Raw genomic sequence first — 11,668 nt, forward strand, 5'->3', positions numbered from 1 at the left:
AAAAGTGTAAACTGATGTGACTTGCAAGGGACATGTCTGGGTGACGGACCAATGGATTTCCTGAACAATATTGGGTTTTAAACTTCAAGCAGACCACTTGAAGTCAAAGAAATCCCAAGCCCAAAAACGTACGATAAGGCTCATACACTGATCCAGGAAAGAAAGATTTGAAAGATGGACTTTGCCACAAAAGAGTGGCCAAAAAAAAAAAAATTCCGTTTGAATTAACTGTTTTTTGAGGTATTTTTAAAATATTTTACTGTAGCAGTGTATATGACAAATTTTTACTATAAATTTTTTTGAAATATTTGATATATTATATGGACGAGATATTTTTTGAATTGTTTTTGTTTTTGTTTGTGTATTACTATAACATTGTATTTGAAAAATTTCTTTTGCAAAATATCCAAACGGAGGAATTCAATATAATAATTCTCAGTATTGCTCAACATAAGCAACATTCTTGAATTGTATATGTCCATCCTCTTGCTTCTGAAAAAAAGAAATAGGGACAATTTCAGAAACCTTCCTTGAGGTTTCTAACAATTTCACTTAGTGTTTTTGAGATTTTCAATATTACATTTACCTCCTTTGACCCTATAAAATGACCATAACGACCTAAACATAGTACTATTTTTCATTGCAATTAAACAATCCACTTTTAATCTTGTGCATATGAATGCATCACACAAATGGACATTTAATGAAAACAAAAGCATGATTCACCCATGAAATAAACCAATCATGTCCTAAACACAATTTTAACATATTACAAATTAGTTTTAGCTTTGATTGGAGGATCTCGAGATAAACAGAAGAAGATGTAAGTTGAAGGGTTAAAAAGGATGGGGCTAGTGTTTGGACTCCAACATTTGAGGGATAAAATGTTATACTAATGCAGTTGATGAAATTTTTTGAGTTTAATAATGTTGATTTTGTTTTTCTCTTTTTAACTTAAATTGAGGTTTTAGAATATAAGGACTGATGGTGTGATGATCATGTTGAGGATAATGGTACTAATTTGAAATGTAAGAATATAAAGAGTTTAATATATAATATAGATGATAGTTGAAGGTAAGTTTGAGATTTTATGTATGTTCCATATTTTTTTAAAAAAATTTTTATAAGAAGGTAAAATGAATTATACAATTTTATGAGGACATTTTGGGTTATTCATTCAAAATTTTGAACATTGAATGATTATTGTTACCAAAATGATAAACTCAAGGGAGGTATGTGTAATTTTAAAAACTTCAAGGAAACTAGACAAAATTGTCAAAAACCTCAAGTGAAGCTTCTGAAATTATCCCAAAGAAATAACAGCAAGGCACAAAGATTAGAGAAAAACAAACCATGCATTATTTAGAGGGTCATCTAATCTCCAACAAAGCCTTGTGAGCAACAAATTGTGAAATTTTATGTATTTCGAGTAGTCATCCACAAAATACATAGTTTGCACAGACAAAAGTTGAACAAGCAAGTGTGTCAGCTTTAAGCTGAGTTGTGAAGGGGACTGAGGTAGGATAACATAACACAGGCAAAAAGCTGTACATGGTTGTGCTGAAATACTGAGAAATATATTTTCAGGCAGACAACTTGACAGCATATGCTTTAATTTTGTTGGCAATTTAGCCAAGGTGAAGGACATCATTTTACGGGGACAAGTCATCTTCGGGACTCATTTTCAGATAACTTGTCTCTGAGATCCTTGAGGGCCTCCACTACCTCTGAATCAAGATTGTGCTTCAGCAATTTACCTTGCATGGAAGTCGATCTGCACAGGAATGTAAAACATTAAAAACTTAATGTTAACAGATCGCCAACCTCCCTAATGTTTTGGGTCTAACCACAGCCACGAAGAGAATCATACAGCAGTAAACATATGGATTTTATGAAACGGCATGAAAGATCAAAGCCTCCCCTGGCCCCTATGGGCAGATGATGAAAAGACAAACTTAATATAAATTGGGGAATGTTCACTAACTCCAGATTGGTAGGGCAAAAAATTAAGGTCTGAAAAAAGATGACAAAGTAGCCAGCCTTGCCCATTAGTCATCCTGCCTATTTGGCTTTGGGGCCTATGTTGTGACTACCATGGCTGCCCATCCAGTTATTTCCATACAAACTGCAGAAGTGACAGCATCTGTCCGCGGTTCATTTGCTTGCATAAAGAGGCAAAGAAAGTAGCTAGTTCTATCAATTATAAAAAGGAATCGGGGGTTTACTGACTTTACATTGTGCAAACACAATTCAACCATACAGAAAACCTTCCCCCCCCCCCCCCCCCCGGCCACAATTACCAAGATCAGCTGTTAAAAGCTCCATCTCCAAAACTTTTTATAGCATTATACTAATGTCCTATAGCCTTGAGTAATTTCACTCTATTTAACTTATTCAAGTATCAATGGATTAAATGTCCGGATTTACCCATACGTAACTATATCCAGAATGGGGGGTTGAAAATGACAGAGAAGGATGGGCAAGCCAAAAGAAAAAGAAAGAATTGATGAGATCATACAGAGCAAGAATTGTACCTATGTTCATGGAGCATCATCTCCATCTCTTTTTGCGAAGCTTTTATCTGCATTAGTCTTAAAGCATCAAAAACTTGAGCAAAGAATGAGCAAAAAACTAACTAATGGTTATGAATATCTATCTAACCTAGAAGTCCAATTTCATGCCAAGTGCACACTTTCTGAAAGTTTAAAATCTATCTAAATCGTGATTATACTAAATATTGTTCAGTCTAAATACACATCAATCCCAGCCACACCACCAAAACAAGGGCAAAAAGAAAACAGAAGGAAATCAATAATCTCTCAGCAATAAGATGCAAATCAAGAAAATTTTCAGCTTGCCACAAAATTAATCAAGGAGAAACCTGCAATTTGTTAAGTTTGCAAGGACAGACCAGGAATTTTCACTGAACCAAAAAATCAAAGTCATACTGCATATGAAGTCACTCATCACTGAGTAAATTAAGATTTTAAACCCCGATCCCCAACTCTCCACAAAGAAACAATGGACATCTAGAAAACCTACAATGACATCATACTGACTCCCATTCGATTATCATGCTAAAGCACCACATGCCTCAATATTCCTTTGGAATTTTACCTCAGACACCAAAGCCTTGCTACTCCATACAAAAGCTCCCTAATGAAGATATTAAAACCAGTATCAGTTTTAAATTTGGCAACAACTGTATAACAGGATTACAAATCTACAAGTTAAGGGCATACTGCTCCATATGCAGCATGCTGCTGAGAACGATCTGATGTGACAACCCAAACTTTTGGACAGCCATCCTCTCTCAAAGCTACAACCTAATCATGTGACAGAAATATCAGAAGATCAATGCAAATGGTAACTTTACAGAAAGAAACAGTTTCTACTAAGAAAGTAAGATGATCACAAAATTGTCATGTATGTGAAACTATGACAGCCAAATGACAACAGAAACTGCACATAACATGTCACCAAATTGCAATAATAACAAGAAGGTGCAGCAAATAGAACTGCTACACACCCTGACAGGCTGCACAAGTATATTGTCTTTGCTATGAAGCAGAAGCTAGGAGCTCACAGTTACACTTTCAAAAGCAGAATGCACTGCCACAATCTCAACTAAGACCACAACCCTAGCCAAAAATTATTGAATAAATACCTAGTCATTGGAATAAAAGACAAATTATGTTAAAAGAGTGAGAAACTGAAAAACAGTAGAAGCAAATGTAAGATTTTGGAACTCAAAGATGAAGTTTTTCTCGTTTTAGTTCATAGCCTAACAGTCATAAGCTATGACTTCTATTCTTGCATGCTACTCCTAGTCCTGGGCAAACTAAACAAGTTATATTTACGTAAAAGATCAAAGAAGGGACAGGAGGTGGATAGAGTTCTTAAGTTTAAAATTAGCAAAATTGATGAACTAATTTTGAGATAACAACTAGAATCACATTCATTTCATCACCTGGAACTTTAGCCTGAGCTAGCTAGTCCATCCAGTGGAGATTCTTACTTCTAGAACACATTTCATTAAGCAGTAGTGAACAAAGAATTTCTAGAACCACATTGAGAAATTGCACAGGAAAGAGAGTCGTGTAAATGATTAACCTGACTCAAGTGGCAAGATAAGATGTACCTCTTTCTCAATCCAAGCATCAGCACAAGTTTCACTCGAATACACCATGTCAATGCTGCAATTTCACAACTTTTAAGGTTATGAAAACTTCTATCATGCTTATCAAGCAAAGAACTGCTAATGTTCAATATAGACAACTGAGGCTAAAAATGGATTTGAAACACAAAGAAACTTGAGACACCATTAAAAGAGAATACTTTTCACACAAGTTTTTCCATCTTCCTCTCAAAGAGAATTATAAGCAACTAACCTTGCATCACCAAAATGAACATATAGATCTATTGGCAAGAATGATAGTTAAATGATTTTCTATTTTACGTCAACTGTAATATATTGACATACATAACTTCAAGAAAACAATATATACAAATTCTGTTAGTGAATGCTTATGGGCATATTGAGGACTGAAAAACCAATGATTAGTTGCAGAACCAATATTCAATGTGTTGTTGAACAATAAGAATGATGTGACTGGAGCCAACCAACACTGCTATTCATTAGTGCTTGACCAACAGAAATGTGTCATAAGACTAATTTGCTGAACTCATTCTTAGATGGCTTCACCAAGGAGAACAGATGTACTCTAAAGATTCTTATAGACAAATAGTCTCAGGAAATTATAGGCAGATACTTGCACGCCGATGCTTTGCAAAGAATATACATTGTGACAGAACAACAAAAAGTTCTTGTGATCCAGAATAATAACTAATAGATAATATTAAATTGAATGGGCATAGTGACGTATAAACACAACAAAGACATAGGAAAAAGAAGTTACCCAGCAAAACTCTCTTTATGTGTTGGCAGCCCTGACATCATGGCATCAAATACAACCACCACTTTCACCTCTGCAAATGTATACAAAGCTATAATGAGTTTCAACAGCAACATGATATTTAACAAATGCTGTATCCTATTGCATTTAAGAAAGCGTCCATGCGAAAGGACCTGCAATTCATTATAAAATATAATATTTTTAGAAACGTTCTAGATAGAAACCAAATCCAATGGCAATTTTTCTCTTTTTGGAGCAAATGTACAAATCAGAAAGCCTTTAAAAATCACAAGAACTCAACTTACGTGATAAAAGAAATGGAGATTCCCAATCTAAATATACAAAATTCTTTTAGGCACAAATATTAAACAGAGTAAAGAAACTGATATAGGGTAAAATCCAGAGATAAGAGTGCTGAAGAGCCATTATTTGAGAAAAAGTACGAAACTAAGAAAAAAACTCCCCCCAAATTATTAATATGCAGCCAAGAATAGTCTAACAACAATATTTTGAAACTTATTAGGGCCAAACAAAATTTAGGATGAAAATGAGTCAATAAAAGCATACCATGCAAAAGAAAAAATTAATTTCGAAAATCTACACAAACAAGAGCAGAGCAGAATCCACCTTAGATTGATTAAGCTCGGTCATAATTATCAAAAGAAAGAGAACAGAAGACTCTAATCATACTACTTGAAACTTTAATAATAGAGTCCACACAACGTAATACTACCAAAGGAGAAAATGCACAAACCTCTTAGCATGCTAAATGTAATCAGTTCATCAACAAGCTTTTGCCGAGCAATGTCTAATCTGCCATTTGTGAAATGCTTCTTCAATTTTGGCCAATATCCACAGACATTATAGCCATCCACAAGCAAAACAGGAACTGCTGTTTCTATGCCTTGGTTTGTGCTATTATAGAAATAAACAATTCAAAGAATTTCAAAATAGCTCCAAAAAGCAACCTAGTATAACCTATGTTACTCAGACTCAGCTACCAAGTCCTGTCAACATGGCTACTGTAGTGCAAAATGAAGAGTCGGACAGATACAGCAGGGCAAAGTGAAGAGTCCAAGTAACATAGAGTATAACAAATGATACCCAAGAAGACCTGGAAAATGAATTACTAGTAAAGGCTCAAAGTAGGATCACGATAAAGTTCTGTTTCTTCTTCTAAAATCTCCTCTTTCTCTGCCCTCTTTCTGCGGTAACTAGTTGCAGGCTTAGGTGTGTTTGATTTTCTCTTTTGGAACTCCTACAACAATATTTTAACAAGAAAATCAATACCAGTAACCGTAAATAGTCTCTAATATAGCCAGCATGAAGCTAAGGTGTTAAATTACCTTCCATAGTCTTAAGAACTGTAAATTCTGCTTCAAGTTTGTTGTGATTCTTGGAGGTGGCATCTCAGAGCCCTGTTACAAGCAAGATTCTTAGAGTTAAAGGTGCACACATGGATAGTTTAATGAATATTGTTCACAAGACCTTTCCAGGATCTTAAGACAAACTCTGAAGAAACCAAGGGTTTTCTCTTGTTTCAAAGCAACGCCCAGAAGACACCAAAAAGAAAAAATCACATTAAATGACTGAAAAGAATAGATATATGATGGGCAGCTCCAAATGAAGGAGATCTGCGGCTTCTTCACATTGGCCTTCACACGGTTCAGAATTTCTTTGGAAGGGAATTTTGGTCTAGATATGGATAATTATACTTTTCTCTACACCCTCTCTTCCTCTTCATTTTGCTCACAAATTTGATGCTGACAAGAAGGTTTAGGTAGACATTAGGTATCACATTGCCTAGAAAGTTTAGTATTCAGGGATATGAAAAGAATGTTAAGTGAAAGTACATGGAAATGCCATACAGTTAAATGCACGTGAATATGTTTACTTCATTAAATGCGTTATGCACCTTAAGTAAGACGACGTTAGAAGTATCAAAGATAACCAAGTGGTTGAAATGCGTTATTGAAACGTTGCTACATCAACAAGATGGAAGTGAGTCCATCCTTTGATACCCGGCTTCTTCCTTCTCTCTCCAATTTTGGCTCATTCACGTCGTTCTGTTCTGATTCACCAACTCCTATTTTTCCTACTTCTATTCCTTTTCCATGTCATTGAAGGAAACTCACGTTTCTGAAACAGAATTTTTTCATCCAACAAGGATCCTGTATCATCTTTCACATTATCCATGTTAACATGGAGAAAAGAGGATCACATATGTAAGATGATTTATCTCTAAGTGCTACAAGGTAGTATTTTGACCTCTCATATTTCTTCATTAATGGTTTTAGTGCAGTTCTCTTATTCAATTATAACAAGCCTACAGTTCAAAGAAAATTCGCATCATCCCTTTTTTTCCTTCCCTTTTTTGGCGTTTCATGATCAGTTGCTTGATATTTTAAAGAGAAGTTTCCCCATTTTTTTAAGTATATATCAATCTTCAGACTCATTTCTGAGTTGGGAAATGGCAGCTATTAATATTTTGTTACTTTTGAGCTCCAAAGATGTATGTAGCATTCCTATTTCTCACAGTACATGGATGCACAATTCAACTGAGCTGTTCTGACTGATTAACAAGAACATACTTGATCTATCTTGCCATGAAACCTAACAGCCGAAATCTCCCAAAAAAGCAATCAAAATGTTAGAATCTTTAGGTTCAAATGTTCCAATGCTTGGTTCTTCTTTGGCCTATATCTTCAGTGATCTCCCATTTAAACTACTACTATCTTTAGCAAAACTAACCTTCAAAGAAGTTTCAAACCACTAAAACCTCAACCTTTGGGACTACCAAGTCCTGTCTTTACGAATGCCTTCTAAAACTCATCCTATACTCCAAAGGACATAATCTTCAAATCTACCTTCTCAGTTTCCTTTCCGCACCCCAAATTTCACCCAAGATAATTCAAATTGTAAAAAGGAATATCAACCCTATTGCATCTACGACAAAAGAAACCTTCTTGCCTTATAAAGAACCTTCAATCCCTCACAGTCATCCATTTTCTTCGAAGAACCTTTTGGTAGCTTTGTACTTGTCTAAATCCATCATACTACATCCCCAAGTAAGGATCATGATCTTCACTTGCCTAAGTATACACTTGACCAAACAAATAACAAAACTTTCTACTTCTCTTTTCTTCTATTCATTTCCCATTTTCGTTTCCTAAGTGACCATCTACTCAACTACAACTTCATATCTTAGCACATAAAAATGCAATCTTTTTCCAAACCATGCACAAAACATAATGTACCGATCACTGATTAACGCACTCAGTTCATATCAGCATCAAATCAATTAAAATACTATCAACAATTCTAAAAGAATCTAAAAATGTTACCTTAGGTGAAGGAGCTTGAGGCTTCTTACTTTTCTTGGCAACAATCTTGGAAGAGTAATAGGAATGGCAAAATCCATATCCTCCAGTATCAGGACCAGCAAAGCCATTGTATGCTGATAAGAAAAGTGAAGTTTTGGCAAGTGATGCTGCAACTTTCATGAGTCCAAGACTATTTCACCAATCTTGAACACCATTTACAGCAAAACTGATGCTCAATCATCTCTGCTTCTCTCAATTATCTTGATTGCACCATACAAAAATGGTATCAGTTAACGATTCTTCTAGTTGTAAGCTATCTTAGTCCCTCTGCAGATATATCCATTGCTAAAAAGAACCCATTAAAATCAAAAGATGGGAAGAAAGAAAAATGGAGGGACTTTCTATTGGTGAAAGCTTCTGTGCCCCGACTACGGTGGCTGTTGCCGTGGCGTTCATTAGGCCACCCGTTCATTTGGAGACCAATTTAGTCTTTTCATTAGTCAGGTAAGCTCTTTTTTCTTTTCTTTTTTTTTTTTTTTTTTACTCTGAGCAAACTATACAAAATCAAATCACTACTCACTAGTAAATTTTTGCAACTACGGTTAAGGGCATATTTAATGTATGTGCAATTTAAAAACAATTAAAATGAATTAATATTATATGAATTTTGTTTTTCACATAAACATAATTTATATAAACTAATTAAATAACTTTTATTTATAAGGCTATAGTAATTTGGTACAACTTACAATACTTAAAGGTGGTTCGGAGTAGTTATGTTGGTAAAATGTGATTAGATAATTAAGCTAAAAATTTAGTTTCTACAAGGATAAAATTGAAAACTCAAAAAATTATCAAAAAAGTTTACACTAACTACCACCTCACTTATTTTATATATTGTATAAATAGTCCAATTTTAAAGGAGACTAATTTGTCAATCGACTCATTTGAGAAAGTGGAATGAATAGGGAAAATTCAACAACATGAACAAGTAAAGATTTCTCAATTGAAGTTTGGCACTCGCTTTTAGTTCAAAATTTTATTTTTCCAATGACACTAGCGAAAAATCCTTTGGAAATATGTCAACAATTTATATTCAAATTGACACTTATATCTTAAAGAAAGGTGAATTGTTGAACTAGTCCTCAACACTTTTACTTGTCTTTTAATCATCTATTCTAATTCATTTGGTTTATGTCCTCAAAATTTAATCTTTATACCATAGTTCCATATTCATCTTCAACGGTGCAAGGCTAAAATAGGCAAATCCAAAAGCAGATTTCCCCTTATCTTTCATTACCATCTTTTGTTCTTTTTTTTGGGCACACTTTCCAACATATTCTAGTAGTATTCGCTACTGAATTTGATTATATAGGTGGTTGGACAAAGAAAAAAAGAAGTTTTTTTTTTTATAGTTTTTAATAAAGCGAACCAGAAAAATACCGTTACCATAATATTCGGCTAGTAATAAGTTGTCCCGAAAAGCTATGCTAAATAGAGAAAGATTTTGCCAATTAAGGAAAAAAGAAGGGAAGAATGATGGTAGATGGTAAGAAGATGTTTATAGTTTTTTTTTTTTAAAAAAAATGGTTTAAAACATTTCTCACATTTCATTGAATGAAATTTTTCATCCTTCAATTTTAAAATAGTAACTTTAAGTTTCTTAAAAAATCAAATTGATAAAAATTTGGTTCCAAACTAGATTTTTCACCATTTTTTATTCTGAATTCATCAAGTGACCTGTATATGGTTATTTATTTAATGATAAAAAGGTTAGATCACATTTGTACTTCAAATAAAAAATTAATTTATATTCGTTTTTGTCTCTAAAAAAGTATGATTGACTCAAATCATATTCATTTTATTCTAAAAAAAAGTAGGATCGGACCCAATTTATATTCATTTTTGCCACTAAAAAAGTCAAATCTAACATTTTTTTTACATAAAAAAATAATTGTATATAAGTTATATGGTGATTTCAAGTTAAAAGGTGATCAAAAACCTAAGTTGGGATCAAAATTTATTCATTAGATTTTGTAAGGAACATAAAATTATCATTTTAAAAGTGAAAGTCAAAAAAATTTATTTGGCGAAATGTAAAGAACGTTTTAAATGATTTTCTTTTTTTTTTTGAAAAATTTTGAATTTTCATTGCTATGGACAAAAAAGATTACACTTCGGTTTGTCTTTACACTTCCCTAAATTGTCAATTTAAATCACTCGACCTCTATACAACTTTGATTCCTTTGACAAATCCCAAATTTCAATCGCTTTTTAACTCTTTTTTAGTCTTAACTATTAGTGAGTGAGCATTTGGGCCTAATGGTGTAATTGAACTGAAATGAGCTCGAGCAATGTCATGCTCAAATTCAAGCTCGACTCTAAGTGCTTGAGATCGATTGAGCAGAAGAACAGTAGTTCAAATTCGACTCGCAAAGATCAATAAAGAGCTCATACTCGATTCGATTGACTTCGATGTTAAGTTAGGATTTAGGTCTTTTATGAATTTTTTATTCCTTTAAAATTTTAAGTGGATTAAATTGACTCTGAAACTAGTTATACCACAGAAGATAAGGGTTGAAATGTACTATTGAACATAGTACATGCTATACCCCTACTTGAGTATGCTGGGCTACTGACCCATTAGATAGAACCAATATTAAACTTATCCAATTTAGTACTGCCATATCATACTTCTCACTTAACTAGTTAGCTAAAAAAAGAGATGAAATTGACTCCAATGCCCATGAAACTAGCTCTACTACTGAAGGTAAGAGTTGAAATTTCTCAACAAGTTCCGAACACTTATGTAATCTAACCCATGTAAATATAATTATTTAATATTTATATTAATGCTGGCAATGTTTTAAGACCCAGTCTGGACCGCCCCGTTGAATCAATTAAATCGTCGATTGGGTGGCTGTCTGAGCGCGGTTATGCTTCAAACCCAGTAGGACTAAAAAAGTGTTGTATTTAGTGAAAACCAATTTCGATTGGTCCAATCGGTGAACCATCAAACCAGAACAATTTTTTCTAAACTAGTTTGGTTCATTCAATTGGTCAAAATTTTAAAAAGAAGAGAAAAAGTAAAACAAAAAACAAAAAACATAGAAACTAATTAGATAACTGCAACCTATTGTCGACTCAAGTCAAGACCTAAGACTTCAATCTTCTTTCTTTCTTCAATTTACTAATTTTCTTCAAAATTTTCTCTTCTGAATCATCCCTCTCTTTATCATCTCATCATTAATCTCTCAAATTCCTTCGCCAAAGCTCAATTTTGTGTCTAAATTATATGCGCTATGATTTTTTTTTTGTTTTACTTTGTAATTTACTAATTTTCTAAAATAAGATTCTTATTTTCTTGGTGTCAAGCTTGTCATATAGGTAGACTTATAGCTCTTTTTTGCCTTGCTTTTCTTGTATTTT

The 11,668-nt window shown here is 33.5% G+C and overlaps 1 protein-coding gene across 5 annotated transcripts; it reads right to left on the minus strand.

Annotated features, from left to right (window-relative positions):
* Positions 1–1,392: 1,392 nt before the first annotated feature.
* LOC140035223 (uncharacterized) lies at positions 1,393–8,665 on the minus strand. 5 transcript variants are annotated; one of them, XM_072075255.1, is made up of 10 exons: positions 8,261–8,665; positions 6,263–6,334; positions 6,047–6,174; positions 5,671–5,831; positions 4,920–4,989; positions 4,142–4,196; positions 3,243–3,326; positions 3,118–3,156; positions 2,535–2,581; positions 1,393–1,774 (listed from the first exon to the last, which is right to left on the minus strand). In XM_072075255.1, exons 1-10 carry the CDS (start codon positions 8,417–8,419, stop codon positions 1,666–1,668), a joined length of 924 nt encoding a protein of 307 aa, XP_071931356.1. In that variant the 5' UTR covers positions 8,420–8,665; the 3' UTR covers positions 1,393–1,665. The 5 variants fall into 5 exon arrangements, 4 of the variants coding, with proteins under 4 accessions (XP_071931356.1, XP_071931357.1, XP_071931358.1 ...); XR_011839192.1 differs by having other exon boundaries at positions 1,581–1,774; positions 4,114–4,196; positions 8,261–8,596; XM_072075256.1 differs by lacking the exon at positions 3,118–3,156 and having other exon boundaries at positions 1,516–1,774; positions 8,261–8,596.
* Positions 8,666–11,668: the final 3,003 nt, after the last annotated feature.

The sequence above is a fragment of the Coffea arabica genome, chromosome 2c (assembly GCF_036785885.1).
Source record: "Coffea arabica cultivar ET-39 chromosome 2c, Coffea Arabica ET-39 HiFi, whole genome shotgun sequence".
Lineage (NCBI taxonomy): Eukaryota > Viridiplantae > Streptophyta > Magnoliopsida > Gentianales > Rubiaceae > Coffea > Coffea arabica.

Excerpts from the sequence above, each read along its gene's own strand:
- LOC140035223 (XM_072075255.1), bottom strand. The coding sequence starts at position 8,419 with ATGAAAGTTGCAGCATCACTTGCCAAAACTTCACTTTTCTTATCAGCA. Across the intron at positions 3,327-4,141 it reads ATGCTTGGATTGAGAAAGAG|GTTGTAGCTTTGAGAGAGGA; the intron begins GTACATCTTATC and ends TCACATGATTAG. Across the intron at positions 3,157-3,242 it reads AGCATGCTGCATATGGAGCA|GGAGCTTTTGTATGGAGTAG; the intron begins GTATGCCCTTAA and ends TATCTTCATTAG.